This window comes from Coturnix japonica, chromosome 6, assembly GCF_054131305.1.
Source record: "Coturnix japonica strain WE chromosome 6, WE-NBRP24, whole genome shotgun sequence".
NCBI classification, from domain to species: Eukaryota; Metazoa; Chordata; class Aves; order Galliformes; family Phasianidae; genus Coturnix; species Coturnix japonica.
The window spans coordinates 24,653,415-24,679,744 of record NC_140668.1 but is presented as its reverse complement, the minus strand read 5'-3'; the positions used below and the strand labels follow the sequence as shown (position 1 = coordinate 24,679,744).

Sequence of the window (26,330 nt, the reverse complement as noted above, 5' to 3'; positions counted from 1 at the left end):
ATCCTAATCTGTTAAAACTGTGCTGCCAATTGGACAGATGATTCTTAATTTAAACACTGTTAATACATACTAATCATACATAAGACTAAACAGCTGCAGTAAGAAAGCTAAATGCTATTTTTTAAATGAAATAGCAAGAACACCCTGCATGTTTCTGTTCCAACTGTGTTCAAATTTCCTCACCTGGAATTTTAACCTTATATACAAATGCTGCTTCTTGAAAATAGCCCACAGTCTATTTTGCATTTTCTGCAACTTGCAGTTATCTATAGCTTTTTGTTTAAGATAACCTTGGATGAGAAGTCAGTACAAGAATCCATATATACTCACTATTATTCAAGGAGATGATGGAAACATGCAGCAGTTGAAGGAGACAAGGCTTCTAGCAATAATCTTGTGGTTGCAAAGTAAAGTTCACCTTAAATGCACAATAACTGTACACATGGACAAACTCAGCTGAGAGCAAAGTTCTGAATTAAGATCATATGAGTGTTTTTTGAAGGGTATCTTGCTTTGCTGGCTGAACAGCAGCTTCATGTTACCCTTTGGTACAACAAAGTTCAGTAGCAGCATCTTATTGTTAGGCTTAGAGCTGTTTAGTTACAAATACTACTGACTGGCATCAGTCTGTAAGACACTACTACTCCTTCCTGGTTTCCTGGTTTCATTCTTATTTTCTTTTCCTGCCACTTAGTTTTCAAAATATAGTTGCTGCCTCAGACCATTATATTTGCTATAAAAGAAAAGTGGTCTGTTCTGTGAGTTTATGGATAGTCGTTTTCTAGTGAACAACAATGAAATTCAGATGGGGACTTCTCTGACTGAAGTAATATTGCAAATGTGTGTTTGCAGACAGTTCAGAAACAAATGCTTACAAGCTTCAGACTGAACATTTTAATTATTAAAGTTCTTTATAACCGTGTAGATGACTCTACTAACAACCTGACAGGAAAGAAAGAAAACAATCATTGAATCCTAAATCAAATCTTCAGCATCAAGGAATCTGTATCATTTGAAAGGTTGCTTTGTTAATTAAATTCTTGCCACAGATAGATACCACATTTCCATGTAGCGTATGGAAACAGTAAGTTTCTCTTGAAGGGATAGAAGTCTTTAAACATAGTAGCACAACTTGATTCATTTTTCTGCTAGTAATGACAAATTACATGGTGTGATGTGGCCAGTTGTCTTCTGGGATAAGAACTGAGATGGCACAGCAAATCATTTCATGCAAACTTCCATCATAAGCTGGAAATGGCTTCCGGTCCTTTGACTCAAAGCGATTTTCAGTTCAGTTAAAAATGCATTACTTCACTTGCAGGTTCTGCAGAAATCTCATTTGATCCATTAGCTCTTACCATTTTACTAGCATTTCTGAAGAAAATTCAGAATGAAGAGTATTTACGCATAGCTTTTGTACCTGAAATGAGTAGGTAATAATTATCCAATAAAAACCTGCCCTGAAAATACATCTCAGTGCAAGCAGATGACGTGAGGGCATGGTCTACGCAGGACTCTAACTGCAAGTACTCTGAGAGATGAGTAGAAACAGTTTTCCCACTTTTCCCAGTTCCGTTTATTCCCTTTCACTGCTGTAATCACTTTACTCTCCTTCCTGTTCTTACAGTGGCTTTCAAATTTTAGTTAGATTTGTTTTCTAGTTTCTTTTCTTCATTTGTGTCCATCTCCGTTAAAACACAGCAACAGAGCAGCTGCATGTTTCGTGTGACTACATCTGCAGAGGAAATAAAAGATAGATCAGAACTGATGCCTATCTCAACTGTAATTATACAACATGTATCCGAATAAGGACAGTTAATCATCAGGAATGCTGGCTCACTTCTGTTAAGGGAAGTACTAACCAGAAAAGAAAGCACTCAGTATTTTCAAACAATATTTAAAGCGGTCCTGTTGATTTCATTATCTCTTGCCCAGGCTGTTTTTCCCCTCAAGCACTCTACCATGTTACTGAAGTAAAATCTTTTTTCCCCTCTAACTAAGAGTGTAAAATTGGTAGGAAAAAATGAAACAAAACAAAATACAGTGACAATATTATTAAGTATTTACATATTCATTAACTGCTGCAGCACCACATCCTGTTACATCCCAAGATTATGCTATAGACTTCCTTCCTGCATCCCTTGTTACAGTTTTCTCAGTAACTACAACGATGCAGTGCTGGAAAGAAATGAATCATTTAACTGCAGTAATTCAATTGAAGGAAAATTCAATCTGTATCTGACATGAACAGCATCTTTAAATGCCTGATACAGTACAGCAAGACAGTTTATTTGCATTGCCAAGAACATCCAGCCCTTTCACACTAATCAACCTAAACTAAGGAAAAAACTTCTCATGTGCTAGGTTAAACCAGGCTGTTTAAAAACTGAGGACAAAATCTGTAGGGAGAGTGAATAAAAATGGAACGTATAAGCAAACATAAAATCAGTATCCCCTTTCACTAGGTCTAGCTGGGATGCAGATAGCATTCCTCATAGCAGACCATATGGTGCCATGCTTTAGATTTGTGACTAAAACAGTGTCAGTAACAGCTTTCTTGCTTCCCTTCTTCCTACCCTTTTCCCCAATCCTGCTGCAGAGGGTGGGGAGCTCTGTGGGTGCTGAGCAGCCAGCTGGACTCAATCCACCACAACTCTTCTCATCAACAAACTCAGATTCACCCACTACATTTTTCTCTTTCCTAATATCATCTACATCTATAAAGAAACATACCTAAAATCTTGTTGATAAACCGAGGTCTCCTTGATGCAGGTAAATAGACTCCCAGGAAAAAGACTGGAATCCCAGATAAAGCAATGGCAATTCCGATCAGCGAATTTATGGTGTCACTATAAAGTGGCACAACCACGAGAAATACTGAGCATATGCAGAATATTATTGGGAAAACCACACTGAGCTGGAGACAGAAAAAATAACACAATGTTATTGAGTTAACTGTATTCTACAATTGTATGTGTTTTGTTGACAGTTATAACCTCTTCTCTCTGAACCCCTGTTTGTGAAATTGTTTGTTCTTCCTTTTGTACATCTGATTATTTAGAACCATTTCAAAAAATAAACCAATAACACAGTATGAATTCTTCAAGAGAACTGCTGCTAAAAATCACAAGGCAAAACAAGGTACGGTAAGTCCTCTGTGTCCAAAGAAAATGTGTAGCAACTGTTTTTAAACAAATCAATCTCAGGAAACATGAAGGACTTTCTCACAAGGCATATAAACCTTAGGTAGGAGAAAATGATAAGAGGATTGCATATTAAACTGAAACACCAAAAGAATTAAGTATGGCCTACAGTGACAGAATTAACTTAAGTATTCCTAACTTGGGATTTCTAATGCAATGAAAATTATTTTAGGGGAAAAAAAGTTCCCTACATCAGCCTACTGAGACATTTTTCAGTTGACAGAGATGTGATGCTGACTGAAGTAACACACAATTTAATACAGCACGCTATTAAGACACCTACTTATTCTCATCTGGCTAACAAGCTGTTTCACAGGACAATATAGAAGAAGTTCTGTGTCCTGATCAACTTATAAGCCTTGGGCATAACAAGCATGGTACAGACCTTAGTGCATTAAAGTTACGGAAAAAGGAGGGATTTTAAACAATTCTGTATTAAGTAAATCTTTACCTTAAGTGGCCTGGGTCGATTTGGTTCCTTCCAACGTAGATATAATTGACCAGCAATAGACAGACCAACAAAAAACCAGTAACTGAAACTGAAGTAATTAATAAGCTTGAAGACATCTTGCACAGCCAGGTAAATTAGGGTCATAGCACACTGTCAGAAAAGAATAAGACTGGAATGAACAAGAGAAGTTTAAAACACACAATTTATGCAGCTTTTGCATTAAATTAACACCTTCCTTCCCTCCTTGGTGTTCAGTACGAATTTATGCCTCCCTCAAACTCTGCAGTCTCAGAAATCACCATGATGACAGTCAATCTGACTCTTGTGCTATCAACTGAACAATTAGTTCTGAGTATTCCCACTGTTGAGATTTACTGATGTTTCCCATGGAGACAGTAGTACAACTACAGTGCTTCTTACAATCTGGCCATGATTAAAAGAAATAATTTCTATCTCCATATCAGTTTGTAATAACTCTTTAGTATCCATTAGAGGTTTTTATCAGCAAGTTAGGTTATACAGTAACTGAATTTTTACAGTTGATAGAATCTTCATCCTTGGTTGACTCTGCATACAGAAGCCACATATTAATTTTATGAATAGTTTTATCTGTATTTAGCTTAGAGGAAATAAGTCTGCTAACAGATCTTACACAGGAGTCACCCAACGAAAGAATCCAATCACAGTCATTCTCAACTTTCTTTGTTGTTAGTTGTATGGGAACTGTTGAGTCATGGCCTGAAACACTGGTTGAGCACCTGGGGAAAGGACCCACTCAGCCCTGGGAGCACAGGTGAAGGCATTTCAGCTGTGTGACAGGAAGGGGTGAAGCCTGGCTGCATCTCTCTTAGACCTCATTTAAGGGCTGACTGCCACTGGGGAAGGATCTTTGGTTGGAGATCTTTCTTCAAAGCCATGTGAGTACTTTTCCTTTGTAACATCATTCCATTTGGGCTTGTCTCTTTGCTATTACACTCCTGTATTGCCCTTCCACTAGACTGATCTGTCTGACCATAACAGGAGTACAGCAGGTTGTGATTTTCTTTTTTTCAGTTAAGAAACTCTTTTGAGACTGTCACTATGTTTTGAACTGAATTTCCCCTATTGTCTCATTCTGGCCTACATAAAAACAAGGTTTTCTTTTATATAATTAATGCAGATCTAGGCTGTCTCAATTTCACTTAGACTGTTGAAAATAGAAGTAACTTACATTGAAGAGCAGTGCTGGCACAGGTGTGAACCTCTCTATATGGATCATAGATAACAGATCAGGAAGGTGACCTTCTCGAGAACCTACAAAAAACAGCCTAACAAAAAAACAAAAAAAACAAACAGATCACAAAGTACATATTGAGGCCATAAGACCAGACAAATTACAGAAAGAAATCAATACCACTCAAAATACATTTTTATACCACTAAGTTTTCATACTTTAAACTGGAAAATGGACTCAGCCTCCCTTGTAAAGATGTACTTTACAACAATCGTTCAAAGATAAAAGCTTTTAGAAACGTGCCATTAACGATCACTTTTTAGAAAGCCATCTCCCATACAAAATAAAAAAAGTCTATAAAAAGTGAAATAAAGCACTATCACTATTAAAAATAATAATAATTCTAAAAGCTACTATTGAAAACATTGCAGTTCACAGCAGAACAGTTTTCAGCAACAACCAGAAGAGATGAGTGCATAGTTATATATAGTTAAGTGTGGTTTTTTTTAGAGGTCTGGTCATAAACCAATCATATCTGATTTTACTGTCAATCATGAATTGCTCTGTGTGATCTCACCAGATCATATTTGCTCTCTGTAGATACACTGCGTAAATTCAGTGAAGTGGAAGGATGTTAAAATGCTTGAACGAATCTTTTTAAAACCAGTAGTTACGCCTATAATCAGTAATCAGGAAAAAAGATTCTGTATTATATTTTATGTTTTTGGGTGTAAGCTTAATAGCAACAGCTTTCTAAACTTTCTTACTTGGAGAAAAAGGTACTAAGAGTACAAAGTAAGTTCAAAGTGGATACATTGAAAAGCAAGAACTTGCTGTAACAACTCTATCAAGTAAAGTGGATGATAATTCAATTCAAATAATTAGAAGACATGAGAACTCACCCCATAGCCAATGTTCATTTGACGTTTAATTGTATTCTACACCACAGATACAGACATTTTGGACGAGTAAGGCAGTGCTTAGGGCAGCACTGCATAAACCCACGCTGTGGTTTAATTTCATCTGTTATTTTAATGTAGCTATTTGTTACAGGTTCTAGTACAACACTGCTTTTGCCCCTCTCAGACTAGTGCAACAGTAACACACAAGATACTGAAGAACACTTGGTAAACAAAAAGAGATACCTTGATGAGGCTAGAATTGAGGCATTAAGTCCACCAAAACAAGAGAAGGCTACAGCAATTGGAATTGTCCAACTGAAGATACCAAACACCTCGTCAGCAAATGTCTGATGAAAGAAAAAACAAACAAACATGAAAATATCTGTAACAAAGTCAAAGTTAAATCAGTGTAATCAAAGTTTTTGCTGTAAGGTTATATGGAAAAAATAGAAACTTTGTAGGGTCAATCCATAATGCAGCACACAGCATTTCTCATTATTCATTCTAAACAAGAGCAGAACTCTTTACCCAAGCACCTGGACTGACATTCTCTGTTCACAAAATAATTCTTATAAAAGACAGCAGTGCTCTTACAATTTTCTCACCAATCTTAGTACATCTGATTGTGTCTAACATTATTAATGAGCTCAGGCATAGCTTATCGACTATTTTCTTCTCTTGCTTTTCTAATTTCCTATGCAACTCATTTTTGCCCTTTAGCTCTGTCATCAGGACCTCTGGGCTCTAGTTTCACAACAAGGCTATTGGTTAACAGAGGAAGTAGTTTTTCAGACAGACATTTGTTAGCAGTGCTAGGCAATACTGCAGGCCAGCTGTGATGTGACCTTCCATAACACAGTGCCAAAACTAAGGAGCCAGAAGCCTCATGATTTCAAAACATGTAGCAAGAAGTACTGAACACCAGTGATCTGAGAAGCACAGTGCAAACAGATAGTGATTTGCATCCTAACTACTGATAGCTCATTACTTCCATTATTTCTTTTCCTGATGCAAACTAACAGTCAAAGTAGTGATGGGATCAGGTCTGCATTAGCACTAAATCATTACAGAACAGCAATAGATGTACTTACACATCGGTGGTATTCAAAAACAACACCACCATCAAGATTTTGTGGGTAGTAGGACACAGAGTAAATACCCTACATCTCAGCAGGTAGCAGTCATTTACACATCTTACGAGCCTCTCTAGATCAATTCCTCAGTTCTCTTAACTGTTTTCAAGACCATCAGACACAAGAAGCCTATAATCTAGCTCAGCATTCTGTGGATTTATCTTTTCTACTACAAGATTTTTTCCTTTGGATCAGTTTTTAATATCCTGATACATTCAACCATCTCCCTCCTTGGCCTCCCTTTGGAACTACTACTGTCACCATGTTTTGTTTTCTTTTTTTATGAACAAGGAAGTCCAGTTAAAGTGAGTTACAATTCAGAATTGGCCTTTGTTTGTAGAACATAAAGCTGGCTTTCACAGCAGTCAATTTTTGACTTAGCTGTTCCAAGAACAAGATTAACAAAAGCAATGCATTATGATATGATTTTGGAATGGGTTGATAAAACCTACATTAAATTCAATTGATTTTTTTTTATTATTATTTGGTGCAGTGAGGGATTGATTTATTTATTTAAACAAAACTCTGCATATAGCTTCGGTCTGAGAGTAATTAACTGGCCAAGTTTTGGTTTTATGTCAGTAAAAGTTTCCTGTTTTTTGTCTGGGCTGACCAAGTGCTTTGTTCAGCACACCATCCAGGTGAAGGTTCAGAATCCCCTTCTGCCTAGCTGTACACTACAATCCATGTTAAAAAGGAAAATGTATTCCATCCTTTTGTGTAAATTAGTTCAACCTCAAAGACAATAGGATTTCCTGCTGCTAAGGGACAGCACAAAAGTACGTACTCACTTCAATGAGAGCACTGCCAAAAGACACAAAGCTAACTGTGATAGTCAACATAATTCTTACTGCTCCTCCTGACCTCTCCTTTTTTGGACACACTAGCACATGTTCCCTCAAAATGCAGCATCAACACAGGGGAAAAGAAAAACACATGCACACAAACTCCCATGGAAGTTATAAAAATCGGGTACCGTGGATTGCTCATTTTCAGTCCACTGAAGCAAATAATAACTTACATTAGTAATATATAAGATTTTTTGCAGCTCAAGATTAACTACAAGAATTTAGTGCTTCTCTCAGATCTTTATCAGATCTAAATGCAGCTCTGACAAAACTCATCTCACAAAGCAGAACACATTCTGTAATAACCCAGTGAAAGCATTACAGCTTCTCCAGAGCAGGTTAAGAATGATGAAAACTCTGACAACTGTTACAAGGTCTTCAGCTGCTTTAAAGGATGATATTTAAGCCCGGAGTGCCTCATTTCCAAAGCCAAACAGCAAGTGAAGTTAGATACCAGCCTTATAACTGCCAGAGGATTTGTTTTAAATATGCAAAGGTAAAATACAGAACTCACTCAACATGATGTTAAAGAATTAAGTTGTTTAGTAAGGTTGCTTAAATGATAAGCATTGAGGTAAGTAACACTAACAGCTGCAGTTAAAAAAAGAGAAAGAAAACATAATGATGTAATCTTATGCTACAGAATGCAAATCAGCTGGAGAATCTTCTTCCCCAGAAGGCAGGTGTGTGTTTGTTCTTTGTAAGTGCTTTCCAGTTCCTTTTGGAACATCCAGTACAGGGCCATTACAGAATGCCAGACACGAAGCTAACTCAAAGTCCATTTCCATCCTATCACATACATCCTATCTTTCTAAGATACGCTAGTGTTATTTCACACATCTTGAAAAACAGGAATCAGTCATATGAGCAGTAAAACCCAGAGAGCATTAAGGCAAAGCTATGGTATCACTTCCACCAATTATACGCAGATGAAGATGTTACACAGTCAGTGTATTCCAGAAGCAGACTGTGATTCTAAGATATGTATGAACTGTTGATCCACCTCAAAGGCTAAATCATTAGTTTTCCTGGTCAGCTCCCTTGAGAGAGAGTAACCTAATTAGGACCTTTACCAACACTACCATTTCTGATTTATTTCTAATGCCCTGATTGGGATTCTTAAGAGAACAGAAGGTAGAGCATTAACAGTAAGAGCTTATCTTTACTATGTAAGAACAGGCAAAAGACTATTTTAATTCAGAATGATCTATGAAGTTCAGCTTGGTCTGCCAAGTAGATCTGTCTGCTAAATGACATTTCAGCAAAACAAAGTTGCTCAGTTGAAAGGTATCCGAAGTGAACTTTCTAGAGATAGTGCCTAGCTTAACATGGCAGGTATAGACCCAAAGGTTTTGTGCAGGTTTTCTACTCATCTTGTTTTCAACGTTAAAAATATAACTAAAAAAATTAGCCAAGTTCTTACATTAGTACTAATACATAGATCATACTTTTATCCTTCACTTACATGCTAGTAAATCCTCCAACACTTTATTTTGACAGATGCTAAGAAATGTATTCACCAAGGCTATGCTATGGTATTTCATTAGCAAAGGATGTTACTGAAAAGTAAGTAAAAGCGGCCATGATAAGCATTCAATTGCATGCATATCAGATGGTTATTCTGTGTAAGAAAGTAGGGCAGAGAAAAGTACAAAAAACAGTCAAGTAATGAAGCACATATACCACGTGCAGTATGCCAAGATAAAAAGGAAGGGAGAAGAGTTAGCGGCTGCTTTCTGCTTACACCATAATTTTCCAACCATGAGTCCTCCATAAAAGAGCTAGGGCTGGGCTCTGAACTGAGCATCTGACCAACTACCCCTACTTCTGGGAGCAGTGAAGTGCATTTATACAAACAAATGAGCTGGCAGCAGGGGAAAGAATGGAGCATTTGGAAGGGTATGTGGAGGATGACAGAGGAGCCTACCTGGAGGCAGCTATAGCAGAAGCATTTAGTCCACCATAACAGGAGAAAGCCACCACTATGGGGATGGATTTCTTCTCAGGTTTCTTCTGAGAAAGTCTAAAGAGCAAGAAGGATTAAGAGATTAAATTGTCATCTCTGCTATAGTCTGTCAAGCCCTGTAGCCCAGACTTCAACTACAACTGCTTCTAATAGCTAGGAAACATAAAAGAATGTAATGGCTTATACAGCACTTGCAATCAAAGATAATGTCTTTTTATGCTCTCCCATACATTGGACATGTAAGATATACATATATACACACACAGTGTAGAAAGACATGCACCTAGAATCACTTCCTTCATTCTGATTTTTTTCCCAAATGGCCAACAAGGAAAAATAATGAAGGAAAAAGTCAGGTGCTCCCAGCCATGCACTTCTCAGCTGGACTGCCCTTGTTTCCTCACAACTGAAATGTTACATATTACTCCCAGAAGAACTACTGAAAACTGAAATACAGCTTTGTCTAAAGACATGAATGACTAATTTAACTACATTTTTGACCTGTCTTAGTTTGATCTCATGATCATCAACTGGGACTCAGTGAATGGTTGCAAGAATACTTTCTATCCTTTTAAGTGCCCAAACAGTAGCTCTATACTAATGCTCTAAACTAAATGTAGCAGGAGTTATCCCACATAAAGAGCTGCCACAACAAAACACAGGGGATACCACCTCACACCCAGTAGTTCAGGCACACAGGACAACCAAAAAGACCCACATTTATTTTAGGAACCACAAGATGAGAACTTCATCATACTTGGCTGCACACAAAAGTGCACGTGAAAAATGGCAGACTGCACTGAGAGCACATTGAGCTGCAAACAATGCTGGCAAGTCAGAAAAACAGCACTGAGCAGGTGGATAAATGCAAAGAGAATGTACTCTAACAGGAACCAGAAACTCATACAAAGCTACACTGAAAGATTATGAGGTACTTTGATTAGGAAGGCTTAAAAGGCAGCTACGGGGCCTCTTTAAATAGCTCATTTCAAGACCTTATTGCACATGCAAGTTTTTCCAGGCTTGGTTCTACAACATTCTTGCCCAAATTTACCTCACATATCGTGTGAAAGAGATGAGAAGTCTGGCTAGTATCTATGAAGTGCAATTAATTCTGTTATGACTTTTCTCTTGAGGCAGACTATGAACACATCCCTGCATTACAAGATTGGGTAATCTGAACTGTTTTCTCAGTTTTCAGCTTCCCAGGCCCTTAAGGGGCTAATTCCTAAGGGAAACAAAGATCATGATCTATGGCAATCAGGAAGCTGCCCAAATAAAAAAGCCACTGAGCACATCAGGTTTCTCACTGACATAGATCACATTTGTCAAGATACTGTATGACATCTGTTGAGTTTGACTAAGTTAGATTTATTGCTGAATATTATAAAGGCAGGAGAAAGGGAGAACATCAACTGGGAACACAGGCAGAAAATTGTAAAGGTGACACAAAGACATTTAAGAACAAACTGTTCAGATCTCCTGTCGTTTCATCCGCCATTCTGTTGGTTGAATCATTTGAAGAGGCATAATTATCTCTTTGTATGATTCTAATAAACAGTTCTTCCATTATAAGGTACGGAACATGCATTTCATCCAAAGGAACTTTACTGGGAGATGCGAGTGTAACCAAGGACAGTGGATGTGACATAGGCAGCTAAACACAAGCAGGTTTCCCTCTTCAGGAAAGAAGCCAGTGACTGGCCAAATGAAGTAAGGGAAGTAACACACAGGGTCTAATAATGACTTGGCAATTTCTGGCTAAACAGAAAAAAGAATGATTAGGAAGTTGTTTAACTATACACTATGGAAAATTGAAACCATTAAGTCACACAGACTCCCACGTTCCTATTTCACTGGAGGAGGAGGTATAGCAAAGCATAGTCTGTTCTAGAATATGAGCACACCAGGTTAAATTGGACTGATCGGTGCTGGAATCACAAGATAGAATTGAAAGACACAGCTGAAATTGCCTGTGGATTTGGAATAAAGATGACTGAGCTGTACAGCCTTGTGAGAGGCTTCATGAACAAAAATTCCTGTGGCACTCAACTGCAAAAAACAGCTGTTCAAGGACACGGGAAACTGATATAAAATTTCTACCCTTTAGTCTATATGTGTGCTACAGAGGAACTGCTTCATGTGCGTAGATCTTAACAGCAATGGCTGTGATGGTTTGCATGCAAAAGCAAAACAAAAGTGAGAACTGAAACAGACAGGAATCTTTGAGAAAGGAAGTGATTTACACATGATCAGCAAATAGCCAAATGGTATTTGCAGGCTCCTAAGCCAGCTGCTGCCACGTTACTTCAACAAAAAAAGAGCTTTAAGTCTCAGAACAAGGGGCAGCTTCCCTTTTAGGAGGGGCTAAACCAGAAGGTATATTCCAAGAGCATACAGACTGCATTCACCTACTGCAACTTGAAATATCAGCAAGTATTACACAGAGTTTGAGTCAGATCACCAGTTCTACTCTACCTCATTCCTTGCTGAGGTCCACATTAATTGTTAATATATTAGCAGACCATGCTTAAATTTAGTTTCTAAAACTGGGCAATTGAATTTGTATCAGCAACAAAAAGGAATCATTAATGAGTCATATGTTAAGTTCAGCTGAACTTCCACCTTTTCATTCTAACAGGCATATAAGTAACGGCACTCAGCAGAATGCTGCTTGCCAGCTGATAACATGTCTCAGCAAAATGCCTTCAGACACTTATGCCTTTAGTTTAGTTAAACTTTTAAGCACAAGTATTTGGCAATCCTGAGATCTAATGAAAAAGCTCAGCCTTAGATGTCTAAAGTCAATCATCCAATTAAGTTCCATTAAAATTATCACTACCCATAAATCCCCTGGAATCTCAAACACACTTTCATTCACATTCTAGTCACCTAATATCTCAGCAAGTAATTAGATTGACTGAGGATTAAGTTACCACTAAGCCTTTCTTCTTCTTTTTTTTTTTTTTTTAACCTTGCATTTTCACATGATTCCCATAATAGAGAAGACCTGAGCATTTCTGTGCACTGCAATTTCATGTAAAATTACAGTGTATATGCGTATAAATACACACAAAGGTATATATACACAGGTAAATATATACTCACTTTTGATCTAAAACCATGTCAAATAACTACATGAAGTAGAAGTAAAATCACAGAGAATTAGCCTTGGGTTTCACATGCATATTAATATACAGGTATCCCTGATCCCTTCTTTATCTTGCTGCTCATTCCTGCTGCAGTGCAACCACGTGCTATGCACAGCCACAAAGACTGGACAGGCCACAAACTGAACCTTTCCCCCAAAGTTAGCAAAGTGGATCAGTCTTCCTGAACCCATTCACCAAAAACCCTCTGTGACAGCAACAGCCAGGAGCTGGGCAGTAGGCACAGCGTACTCTCGGTGGGCAACCTGCTCTGAAGAGTTTCATTGCTGTCAAGGCAAAATATTTTCCAAATCTTCTACAAAAAACAGCATTGTATTGCTTTCCTGAAGTCATGATGGACAATGAACTTTGTACTGGCTTTTAGTTTTGTCTGGATTAGTTCATTATGGAGAAGAATTAAAAATACCATTGAGAGTCACTGAAAGATACTACATATGGGTTACCAAAGCCTACAACAGAAACCTTCCTGGGGACTTTATTATCCCTTTGTATATGTTGACTCAAATATTTCCACCATTGTCTTCTTTTGTTTCATTCTGAAGTGTTTCATCAAGTCTCTAATGATGCATTTTATGACAACTTGCCATTTCTACACTCGAGTTAAGAAGAGGCCAAGAATTAGAATTTGTCTACTTTCAGTATGCTTTGAAATAAATGTCTGCGTAACTACTTTAGAGACAACAGCATACAACCCACATTTACCATTAACTATTCTGCAAGCTTACATTAAACACCAATACTCAAGTTTTAAATACATCAAATAAGTGCTCTTGCCTAACCTTCTGCCCAAATGCAGTTAGACAAGAGTTTGCTGATTGGCTAAACCAGTTTTTATTACAGTAATCCCTTATGGGAACCAAGCACTATTTGCTTTATTTTGATTAATTTAACTCTCTCTGTCCATTATCTGGCTACTTGAATTTTAGGAGCTACATGAGAATATAAAGAGGAAGAAGGCTATTTCTTTCCCTCTAGTGTAAATATCCAGGAAGGCGGTGAGATTTTGCCCCTAAAATCTTAAGGATACAGAAATAAGAAATACAGCTACAGGAAAAGGAAGCAAAACAAAATAAAACCCCTTCACTTTTGTATAATGACCAGCTTTGAGTATAAAACATGTTTTGTCCAGCTTTCATTTTAAGAAGCTTTATACTTTAATTGGACTTGAACTTCTATTTGCATACAAAAAAACCCAAACATTTTAAATATTAAAAGTTGTTGGTGAAATTAATACAATATGGGGAAGACATGGATTTATGTTATTGGAAAGGAGATGCAAAGCTAAACTTTGTCACAGCTAATGCAACACATTGCTCCCCAGATACGCATCACACCAATGAATACCCACACAGAACCTTGAGCTTTTTAAATACTGCAGCATGAAGGAACAGAAAAGGCCATTATGTACTAATGAGTCTAATTTACAATCAGCTCAAAACACACAAGTCTGGTTAGCTTCTATGCAAAACACATTAACAAGTTGTATCTGAGCTTACTTTATTCAGTCTGCTCATATATTACTATTGCATGTGATTTCATTAACTTTTCTATTTTAAGACAAAAATTTCATGGCAAATCTTTTCTTCTCTCTGTATTCACTGAAGCATTACAGAAGAGTAAGGACATTTTTTCCTGTTTTGTTCCACTTGAGAAACATGTGAAACACATCCCAAAGAAGTGAAGGGTGAGTAACATAGTGAAGTGCTACACGGTCAACTTACCACTGCCACAGCATCACTAGAGAGAACAGCCTGAACATCCAGCACTGTATAGTAAGCTACATTGGTCATAATGTAGATGAAAGTCACAATTGGCATAGACACAGCAATAGCCAGTGGTAAGTTCCTGTAAGACAAGTTAAAAAAAAATAAACCTGCAGCATAAGGAAAAATTCAGTAACAGAATTATCTCACTGATTTGCATCTTCTACCTTAGAGAAGAAATGTTCTTCAACACCCTAACTTTAGGGTTTCCAGATTGGTGACAACAACCTTCAAATCATCTGCCTTAAATTATTTCCGACTACCCATGTTAAGCACCACAGATAGAATCCAAAGGGGCAGAACTCTGAGCCACTGCACTCATTCTCCCTGAAGAATGCTGTAGCTCTAGCATGAGAGCATGGAGATCCACTACATCAAAGCAAAAGCCTTCATCTGCTCTCATCACAGCACAGAACAAACTAAGCAGGCTGCTTATTACTGGTGATTATGGACATGGCTTAGTGGTAGACTTGCAGTGTGAAGTGCATGATTGGAATTGAAACCAGACATACACAGCACTACTTTCAGCCTTCCTCTCCCAGTCACTCACTTTAAAATAAAAACACGGAATGGTGACAATTATGTAAGTATATTTATTATTTATAAGTAATAAGTATATTATTTGTAAGTAGTTATCCACTATTTTATATTTTTAATACACAAGTCTTCTGATAAATAAATGTGCAGCACAGAGCCCTGGGGTAACAGAAGGAATTCTGCAAGTCCACTGCTGGGAGAATTGAAAGAAGACAACAAAAATTCTTACGTTCTTTATCTTCCAGCTATAGCAATCCGAGCTGTTGCTTATAATAGGAAGCAAAAAATAATAATCAAATGACATTCTATTTTTAACATAAAGGTGTCTGCTTACAGACTCAGGACTGAACAGGACTAGTGTAGTCAGCCACACTTTCACACCATTAATTCATGAAAAAGATAACATTCTTCAGTGTTAGATTAGAATTACTGCACAAATATAGGCCAGACTTACATAACTACTACATTGCAGCATTAACACCTGTTGCAACTAATAGCAATCTAGATCTAGACTCATTAGTTCTCACAACTGTGATTAAAGCTAATAATTCTTAGCTGATGATTATCCATGGCCTCGCCATCAGTGTATGGAGTAGTTTTCATTCATTTCTGTATAAGTTTAGAGCTCATTAGCAAAAGACAAATACAAAATGAGCAGCTGGGAATAGCCAGGTTTTAGAAAGCTCAAACCTCTCACCTTTCTGGGTTTTTGATCTCTTCGGTCACAAAATTGAGTGTATCCCAACCAGAATAAGAGAACAAGGCAGAGTAGAGAGCGAGGGAAATGTCTCCGACATCAACAGAAGATCCCTCAAAAGAGTTTTGAAAGTGTGACGAATATCCTGCATACAGAGAAGACACAATGAGCTGTGGGATAATTAGATTTGTGGTAGCAATGGTAATGGAAGGACAATTGGACTAGATGATCTTGTAGGTCCTTTCCAACCTTGTGATTCTATGATAAATACATCCAGTAGTTTCCTTCAGTTTGACACACAGACACAAGAACTCACAAATCATAACTTCTTCAAAGCTGCTTACTGAATACTTTCTTCATTTCCACTCTGTGCTTCAGCCATGAGACTAAGCAGAGCACAGAAAATGCTAAAAGCTATGCTCTGTGTATGATACTACTACTATAACTACACTCTTTTGTGCCTGCACAAAACTACCTTCCTCCTTATGGCTGTTGTATATGTTCAGACTACTTTACACATACAGACCAAACACAACGGTGACTTGTTATGCCACTACAAAATGTCCCCTGCACTACGCATCCCAAAGTCTTTAGACTTCATCAGAACTGGACGGGGAAGTATTTGAGGCCTCTTATCTACCCTCACATCTATTTCCTGCTTTTTATCCTAATCACAGATCACTATTCCCTTGACATAAATGTAGGCAGAAAATAAATAAAATGAGCCAGTGAGAAGTAGTTAGTATGGAACAAGCTTAGTACCTGCAAAACAGTCATGCTAAGGATGGAGCACGCTGGCAGGGTGCTCACCTACATTATTCTTGCTCCATTCACAATAGTTTATTTCAACAATAACCACTTAGAGCAAAGGACACAAATGGCCAGGAAAAGGTGCTTGTGGCAGCCTGAAGCATGGCAATTTTATTTATTCTAAGTTACATCTAACTATTCTAAGCATGTCGAAGTTAGTATAGTAATAAATCCTCCTCAAGGGAAAGGATAAGAATAAAACTTGCTTGAGAATTTTCTCCTTGAAGGCACAAGCCCAGCACAGACCAGACACACACAGAATCCCCAAAGGCATCAACTTTCTAACTTCCAACAGCTGTAACAGAACTCAGCGTTTCAGCACAAAAACAGCCACAAGCTTTTGTCACATAGAACTGGTCACATGTCCTTACATGTCTCTCTAACTTCAGGTTCAGTCACCTTCCGACCTGCACAAAGTTAATTTTGTAAAAACAGCCCTCAGTTGACCTCAGTGCAAAGTAAAATGTTCTTTCACGGAGTTCACAGCTTCCTTCACTCCCACTGTATTTTGCTTGCTCTGTATTTTTCTGTTTTCCTTTATTATTCCCCATAACAGGCAGTAAATGGCACAAAATGGCTGAGCAATCAGTTACCTTCTTTCTCCTAGCTCAAAGTCAACCCAGACAGGACAGCTTATCACAGTATAATATTGCTTTATGACTATATGCTTACCCTGGCATATTTTAACAATTCCAGTTATGATGATGGCAATAAGAGCAGCAACTTTAGCATAAGTGAATATATCCTGCACCCGCGTTCCCCATTTTACATAGGCACAATTTACAAATGTTAGAAGACCTAGGGGTGGGGAGAAGAAAAAAAAAAAAAAATTAAAATGCAATTTAAACATTATTTAATTTAATTCATTTCTCAAAGACAATAAGCACTCACCTGCTACATTACTACTTAGATTAAACTAAGCAGAATACCAGTATATAGGTATTCAAAACACACTGGTTGGAAACAAACCAAAAAAACACACAACAGAGGAAACACATTTTAAAGGCTCATAAAACACAGTGTTCCAAAAGAGGGAAGGAAAGACCTTCCTCACATTTGTGGTCCTCTAATAACATGACCCATTTCCTGGTTACCTCCATCAGATACATTCTGCAACAATTTTGAAGCTAGAGAAACAAAGACATGAAATTATTAACAGTATTGTTCTGATTAATGAAAGATTATCCAAAAATTCCTTTAAGTTAATTATTAAAATAGTGCTTTAAAAGGTTCCCCTCTTCCTTGTTAACTCTGAGGATCAGTTCAACATCCAGAAACTATTTAAAATACTGAACTTGCTCACAGGCAATTCATTGCACTTTTCCAGCTGTGTTATACTGAATTAACAACTGAGACTAGAACAGATCTGACCAAACGGCGTGGTATGTAACTAATACAATATTACTAATGCAATATTACATCAGAGGATTGAAACAAGATGATATTTAAGGTCTTTTCCAACACAAACTATTCTATGATCCTGTATTTTTAGGAACTGGTGGCAAATAATGTGTAATCAAAGTATATTCTTCCCTCTACCCCACAATAAATCAGTGTCAGACCTATTTCACAAGACTGAAATGGAACTGGAGTTCCAGATTTCACAAGTATTTTTCTAACAGCAGCTGACTAAACTTACTCATATGATCAACTTCCCACAAAAATGTTTTTCAAGCTACTGTTGAAATACATTGTTTTCGTGGCTCTCAGCACTTCACTTTTTCCTCAGGCAGAGAGCCAACCTCTGCCTGAACTCCAATGCTGAATCCTTCATAGGTTCAGTATTTTCAGGGTCCTTTACTCAATAAAACACTATCAGTGAACATTTTGCTTATGCAGATCATCATCATTATATATTTTATTCCAACCCTTACGTATTTTCCTCCAATTCTCAGTGTTAGCAAAAACATGGTTATGTTCTACTGCAGTTTTTATCTCCACAGATTTTTCTTGTGCTACGTGTTTTTTAACACATGCATTAATACATAGAAATACAATTTGATAAAGAATTAAGGTGGCAGCACATCAAAATCAGAGATGTGATAAATTATTTCCTTTCCAATCATCCAAGAATAATATGATCCAATTAAGATATAAATATAATGAGCATAGTTACTAAACAGAAGAGTAATCATGTAAAAGGTAACAAAAGAAAGGTAATGATCTCACTGCTGGTGCGGGTACAACAGAACAGCTGAACCAGACTCCACAGAGCTTGGCAAGAGGGGAAAAATAGTTGTATCAAATTTCAGAAGGCAGCACTGCCAGCAAAGAACGCTCAGGAAATAAACAGCTCTGCTTGGTCTCCGCTCTTCAGAGTTAACGACTGGTATTACTCACGGAGTATTTGCTCACAGGGTGTATTTCAGCACTCAAATATTTTTTAAGGAATTTTCAACTAGGAGCAACTGTTATTAGCTCTTTCTTATTCTGAGTTGTGCTTTGGTCTCCAGGTAAAATGCTATTCTGTCTCTGGACTCTTTAAAAAAGATAAATGAAAGAAAACAATGAAGAATCTGAACAAGTCATGCCCTTTACCTACGTTATTCTCTCATGCTTTCTTCAACTTAACATCATTTGGCTACTTAAGGCTGCTGAGAACTGCCATGTTTAGATCTGCAGCACCAGATGCCAACCCGATTTCCAAAACAAATGACAAACATTGCTGTGTAACTCTAAGACAGACCTCACCGGAGTACAAAACACCACCACGAGCACATTTATTCTCGCATACAACCTATACATAACCAGCATTCAGACTTTGGCTGCCAGCAGCTTCATTAATACAGCATTACCCTTACCCACAGGTAAGGACTGACACAATTTCAGCCCTGCCAGGGAACAGCATAGGCTTCAGCAACAACAGCCACATGAAGCTGGAGAGCAGGGATGAATGTCAGCAGAGGCCTGGAACAAGGCAGGACAAGCATTTAAACCACAGCATGGGCTGTTACAATCAGTCTTTCATCTCCATGACTGTGACCTTGCTGTCATGTCTTCAGAAGAAAGGCGGGGGAAAAGGGGGGAAGAGAAAGAGAAAAACAAAAGGTGCTAGATTCCCTCTCTTAGCAACAGATCTGTGCCAGGATACCTTGGGACAGTATCTGTTCAAGGAACATGGACATGATGTTACAGGTTCTCCATTCCTGCCCTGAAGCTGTCATGGCAAAATGTGTTCATACATCTGGGGGGGTGGGGAGGGAAGGGAACACAGTTGAGCAAGCTGACAGATATTTCTGGAGAAAGTATGTGATTATTCTTCCCATTTGCTGTGTCCCTTGGCCCACATGAGTGCTTTCCCAGCAATAACAAATTAACCCCCTAAAAATGGAGATGGGAGTGGTTTACAGCTAATTACAGAGCTCAACTATTGGAAGCACACACTGCTACTGTGCCTGGTCCCTCCCCCCCAGTTCTACACAAACAACCACACAAGGAACATCACAGCTATTTCAACAGGCTCCCTGTTGCCTCAGAAGGGAACCAACTAGGAACAGCACATCTCCCTCCTGCAGCAGCAAAAAGCTCGAGTTCCCTATCAGCTGTATGACAAAAACATCAGGTTGACAGGGAGTGCAGGCTCCACATGCAGTGACACTGCACAGTACGTAACCAAAAGTTGCCACGCAGACTTCCTAAAACATATTTTTCACTGTGTACTGGAAATGAAGAACATGGATGTAGAATAAGCACTTCATATGAAATACCCAAAGTCAAAGCACACACTGTACAATCAGTTCCATTATTTTCATACAGCAAAACAGTCCTGATTTGAAGCATATGATGATGGTCCTCTATACTGACTAACCAAACCAGCTATCTGACTACAAACATTTCAGTGTTCTATCTGCACACATGATTTCCTGATTTCAAAACAGCTTTACAATAGGTACAAGCCTTTTTTTTTTTTTTTTTTTTTTTTTTTTTTTTGATGCTACTGTTAACCACAAGCATAAAGAACCCAGAATGAATGATCATCAGCAGGGTTTGGAATGAGGTCACCTTGTCACCTTTAATGCCCCTTTTCAATTCAAGCCATTCTGTGAATCTCTGACCTTCTGAAAATCAACCAGAGAAATGACCTGATCATTTATACACTGAGAAGTTATTGAAAAATAAGTTGCAGCAGAATTCACAGCATAAGAACAACTCATAGACCATACCAAGGATACCTTAGGGTTTGATTTAATATACCTCTCTGAAGGAAAACAAACTTATTTTCATTTTTCTCAGGCAAGTCAGCCTGGAAGAGTCAAACACTGTTCTGCTTCTGAATTAGAACATATCAACTGACGGAATAGTATTTCTAAGTTGTTCATATGTTGGAAACAGTTGTTTTTCCTAGTGTAATTCAAATCATTTCAGTACACAGCAACACTGGGACTCAGCAGGATTTGATTAAATGAAGCTTATCTGCAGATAAAAAAAAAAATTACCGTGGTAGAAATACTTACACTCACAAGCAGCTGCTATGAGACGACAAGCAATATATGGAGGATCACAAGATGGGAAGAAAGGTTGAACTATGTAGTTAGCAAAGGTGATTGCAATAACAGCCTGACTAGTTGGTTCAACAATTAGAAGTGAGGTCCACAAACGAATAAAAGCAATGAAGCTCCCAAAAGACTCCAAGATGTACGCATAACTGGCTCCTGATTTTGTAATAGTAGTTCCAAGTTCAGCATAGCAGAGAGCTCCAAAGACTGAAAAAATCCCTCCAATTGCCCAAATGACTAGAGACAATCCATAAGATTTGCTGTAGATGAGAACTCCTTTGGGTGAGACAAAGATACCTGAACCGATCATGTTGCCTACTATCAGGCTTATCCCATTTAGCAAAGATATTTCTTTCTTTAATTGCATTGTGTTTTGGTTTCCATCCTGTATTTCAGAGTGGTCATTTGGATCTGTCTTGTCTGATTTACTGACGGGGCTGTATTCAGCCAGTGAGCTATGAGACTTAGCATAGTCTGTCCTTTCTCCCATTGTGGAAGGGGTGTGAATTCTCCACGGCTCCGAACTGCAATCTAAAACAAGAGAGACAGCTGAAATCATGATAAAAATTGTTATCATGTAATATTCTTGCCAAGCCTTCTTTCCAACTTCCCACCCTATGTGAAATCCCCTTTTATTACTTCATATGTGTCATTACACAAAGAGAAATCCATGTGTAGTTAAAGCAAACAAACTAACCAATGTACAGACAGCACGACACAAGTGCCAGCATAATTTAAATAGAGAAAGGAATTTCTAACTTTAGGGAAAAAATAAATAAGTAGAAAGAACAGAATTGAGGAACTGCACAGCTGAGAAAGAGCAGAGTCAAAATGAGGAAACAAATAAATGAAAGCATTCTAAGACCAAAGTGGAAGTCTGAAGCATGAACATAGATTTACTGCAATACTAACAAATCCATCAAATGCCAACACTTACACAGGTAAGTTGTAAGTAATCTAACAGCAGGACTGCACACTTCATCAATGTAATACAGGCTATTACCAGGGGCAACATGAAGAGACACTTAGTCCAGAATTCCCTTCATCTAACTGCTGATTTGTATCCCATAATAGTTTGCTTTTCCTTTTTCTAAGCCTTCTCCAATAACCTTCCAGTTAGAGGAAGTTTTCCAGAGGGAAAACTTAGTAATCAGACTTTTCCTTAATTACCCAGCCAACATCTGTATATTACTGTACAGGAAAATTGGCTTGATGTCACTTGACTTCATTAGTTTTGAAGATACAAAAAGGATAAAGACTATTTTCAACCAACAAACAAGGAACTGAAACATCGTTTTTCTTCAACTCCTGTGAATGTTCAAGCTTCCTTCACATCAAAATAGAGGCTGTGTTCTTTTAAGTAATGAAAAACAAGATCCTCAGTCTGTTTAGTTGAACATCTCATTTATTTGCTTCCTTAGGTATTTTAAAGAAACAGCCTAAATATGCTTCATTACTAAATACACATTCTATCAATTTATACAACTCAAGATCTTATGTCATCACATGCCATCAAATTTCACTTTTAATTAGACCAAAGCTTCTCAACTGTCCAGAAACTCTGCTCTTTCAGAACTTAAAAGCTGGACTGCTATAACAACTCACCCCCAGGAGAACTAAACTAATTACAGAAGAGGAATCCACATCATTTCCATGTTTGAGTGTGCTCATACGTGTGCCCTGCAAAGGAAACTTCAAGCAAGTTCAGCTCACCAGTCCTTACCAGTTCTCCTTGCTACTTTGTACCTAGTCACTCTTCCTAAATATGCACCTGTCTTCCACTGCTTCTGCCAAATGCATTTGCAACCACAGACTGATTGATCTTCTCTATTTGGTGTAGTAAAGTCTTCAGAAAACAGCGTGGCCTGTAAGCTTTAAGATTATTTTGTTTGCTTTGAAAGAGAAGGTTCAGTTATAATTGGTAAATCGAAAACATAATAACCAAACACAAATATGATTCAGTCGTCAGGAAGCATAAATGTGTAAAATAGCAGGACAAGTAACCAACACAGGTGTCTTCTAATTTGATGAGCACCTATCTCTAGCAAAAATAGCACTTAACTTGAAATTGAAATTTAACTTGAAGTGTCTACTTTGTCTCAGACAGGACACTGGCTGCAGACATATTCCTGAAGGCAAATGACTCTGGAGAAATCCTAGCAGGGAAAAGAAGAGTAGAATAGCTACTACTATAGCATCTGATTGAAAACATGCCACATGTAAGCACACAGCTTTGTGATTTGCTACACCACATGTTCTAATCTCTACTCCCATTTCTTCCTGGAACACCTTTCAAAGCACAGCTCGTTTGGAAGCATCACTTTGAACAATCAGGCATTCTGATTATTTTATTCAAATCAATTGAATCATTCTAATTAAATCAGATGAGAGTCTTTCACACATAGGCACGTTCTACATGGAGACATTGTCATTCACCTCATGGTCCAAAGTCCAGAGGTAAATTTAATTACCTGTAAGTACAGACCCTATCACTGTTCAAATGCCTCCATCTCAATTAGCAGCACATGACTGCTGTTCTACACAACTTTCTTACTGATGACCTTGACTGTTTCTTGCCCTACTTTACCCTACCCGAGAAAGAACGACCACAGTATCCTCCCAGCCTCACTTTCCTACTAATACTCTTTCTTCCTCCCCCAGTCTGCTTTTGTTATTCACAACTTTAGGTATCCAACAACATTTAAGGTTTGAATGAAGGTGTGTTTAACAGCTCACTCAAGATTTGGCACTTGGTTCTCTTCTCTAACCCTGTTTGTTTTATACCCTTAAAGCCTTCAGGGCAGGAATTGCTTGTTCCACTGAGTCTGGTGTCTTATTACACCAGGTGAGAATCAAAACTACTGGCAGGTTTGGGGTGTTTCTTTGGTTTACAAACTTCATTTAACCAGAACTAAAGCCAGTTGTTTCAACCAACTGGAAGCATATTATACACACACATATATAGACATACACACCCACCAAAGAAAGGAAGTGAGAACAGAGACTAGAGGAAACTGATCTCAAGGTTAGAAAATATAAGAAAAGAAAACAACCACATATTAGAATCTATTACTCCGGCACAAGGCCACTGTTTTTGTGCAAACAAAATATATGCTTGGAAGGGAAGAACAAGGGAGGGATAACATTGTATCTTTTAACACACTGCAATTCTGTAATAGCTAGAAACAGAAGTCTAACACTGCCAAAGCCCTGCCATAGGACTACTAAGGCTAAGGCAGGCTTGTGACATCACATAAGCTAACACGTGTATTTCTTCACCACTCACCCTTGTGCAATACAAAGTCTTAACCTCTTGTTTTTGCTGATGGTTGCAGCTGTGAGGAATCTTTTTGCTGATTTGCACGGGATTTTTACAGGAGTAACAGTGTCATTGACATAGAAAGCTTTGACAGGAAACCAGCACGTAATGATCTGAAATTAAGATCACTTCAGAAGTGGATATTCTGATAAGGCCTATCACATAGTGGCCACATTCCAAAGGAACTAATGAAGGTTAACCTGCCTTTAACCATATACTAGCACTGAATGACCTTCCTTCAAGAACAGGGGTAAAGGAAGACCCCTTTGTCCCACTCAGCAGGACAGCGGCTGTCCAGATGGGAGGGAACCTTTGAGCCCATGTCCAATACCAAACGCTCACATATAATACCAGTTCACTATAAGAGATGACCAGTATTCCTGCCTCTGTCTTCTGCAGCTCTCTTGACTACATGAACTAAACCTCACATAAACACCTTCAGGGAGTTAAGCACCAGCAGAGCAAAGGTCCCAGAAATGCCTATTCCTTGCAATGCATGTATTTAGGTACCTCGCAGTCTGAGCATTTATGTGGGAAAGGCTTAGTCTGTCTAGGATGGTTCTTATTGCTTCTGGGAGAGAAAAATCCTGTCCAGGCCACACGCAGCCAGCAAGGCCTTGTGACAAAAGTAATCCCCAATGTAAAGATTTAACCTGTTCAGCCAAGTGTCCCAGGCTCCCTGAGCACAGAATGACAGTCACTAAACTCAGACCCCCAACCCCAACCCATCCCCACCATTTCCCTCAGCACCCCATTTCTGCCTCATTCTTCACATCGAATAAACCAATACAATCCTCAGATCAAATAAACGAGCTTCTAACATCCGTTTTCAAGAAAGGGCAAGGTGTGTTTATCAAGTAAACTGAGTCATTTCTAGGTCAATTATTCACTCGATGGTGTATCGGTAAATACGCACCTGTGTGAAGCTGTTCAGCAAAGCCACCCACGTGCTCTGAAGCCCTGAGAACGGCTGTGAACATCAGACGAAGGGAAAATCAGCCCATTCACAAACAACATAGCTAATTTTGCTATAGTTCCATACAGATCTACCCCAGGAGCAGATTTCTAACCCAGCCACCTTAAAGCTGTGGAACCGAGCCAGCTACGAGTGGAAAACAACGCGTCACTGTACCACTACGGCTCCGCATTGCTCACACTTCCCATTTATTCCCTGGAAATTCAAAGCAACTCACGAGTTCCCGGCACACCGCCCCCAGCCAGGAGCCGGGTCGGGGCAGCTGCAGGGAGGGGATGTCTGGACTAACACAGCTGCAGCTCCCAGCACAGAGGCCACGGCGGTGCCAGTCACAGCGCCGTATAACGCTTAGACACCTCAGTCCCTGTGGCGGCCGTTGCAGCGCGGCCGTGGCTCCGTCCGCTGTCACAACACCCCGCAGCGTGCGGGAGCTGCCCGGGAAGCGCGAGGAGAGTCAAGGGGCCGCTCGGGGCTGTCCCTGAGGAGCCCAGCTCAGCGCCGCTCCGCGCCCTCTGGGCAGCGCCGGCTGCTATTGCGGCGCTGAGGAGCCTCGGGGCGGAGGCGGCAGCCGGGCGGGCCGAGCGCAGCCCCTCAGCGCCCGGCGACAAACCCGCACGGCTCCTGCACCTGCGGCTGCCCCGCGTGCTGAGGCCCCCACCCCGCTGCCCCCACCCCGCCACCCCGCTGCCCCCACCCCGCCACCCCGCAAGGCGGCTCCGGGCGGCTGTACCGGCTCGGCTGCCCGCGTTACCTCCGCTGCTGCCGGCTCCGGGGATGCTCGGTCCTTACCTCATGCGCACGATGGCGGCCGCTCCGCTCCGCCTCGCAGCCCCGCGCCCGTCACGA

At 39.2% G+C, this 26,330-nt stretch overlaps 1 protein-coding gene across 12 annotated transcripts; it reads right to left on the bottom strand.

The window, feature by feature from the left end:
- Positions 1-871: 871 nt before the first annotated feature.
- Positions 872-26,323, bottom strand: SLC7A6 (solute carrier family 7 member 6). 12 transcript variants are annotated; one of them, XM_085551002.1, is made up of 12 exons: positions 26,236-26,323; positions 25,425-25,478; positions 23,252-23,345; positions 21,148-21,720; positions 17,366-17,491; positions 15,884-16,028; positions 14,608-14,731; positions 6,013-6,116; positions 4,865-4,961; positions 3,655-3,804; positions 2,734-2,917; positions 872-1,735 (listed from the first exon to the last, which is right to left on the bottom strand). In XM_085551002.1, the coding sequence occupies exons 4-12, from the start codon at positions 21,677-21,679 to the stop codon at positions 1,641-1,643; spliced, it is 1,557 nt and encodes a 518-aa protein (XP_085407128.1). In that variant the 5' UTR covers positions 21,680-21,720; positions 23,252-23,345; positions 25,425-25,478; positions 26,236-26,323; the 3' UTR covers positions 872-1,640. The 12 variants fall into 12 exon arrangements, 11 of the variants coding, with proteins under 11 accessions (XP_085407128.1, XP_085407126.1, XP_085407125.1 ...); XM_085551000.1 differs by having other exon boundaries at positions 26,274-26,323; XM_085550999.1 differs by lacking the exon at positions 23,252-23,345 and having other exon boundaries at positions 26,215-26,323.
- Positions 26,324-26,330: the final 7 nt, after the last annotated feature.

Coding starts and splice junctions, on each gene's coding strand:
- SLC7A6 (XM_085550999.1), bottom strand. CDS start 21,679: ATGGGAGAAAGGACAGACTATGCTAAGTCTCATAGCTCACTGGCTGAA. Junction 17,492..21,147: donor CATAGCAGCTGCTTGTGAGT/GTAAGTATTTCT, acceptor CCCCACCCCTAG/GTCTTCTAACATTTGTAAAT. Junction 6,117..14,607: donor CTAGTGATGCTGTGGCAGTG/GTAAGTTGACCG, acceptor TTCTTTCATCAG/ACATTTGCTGACGAGGTGTT.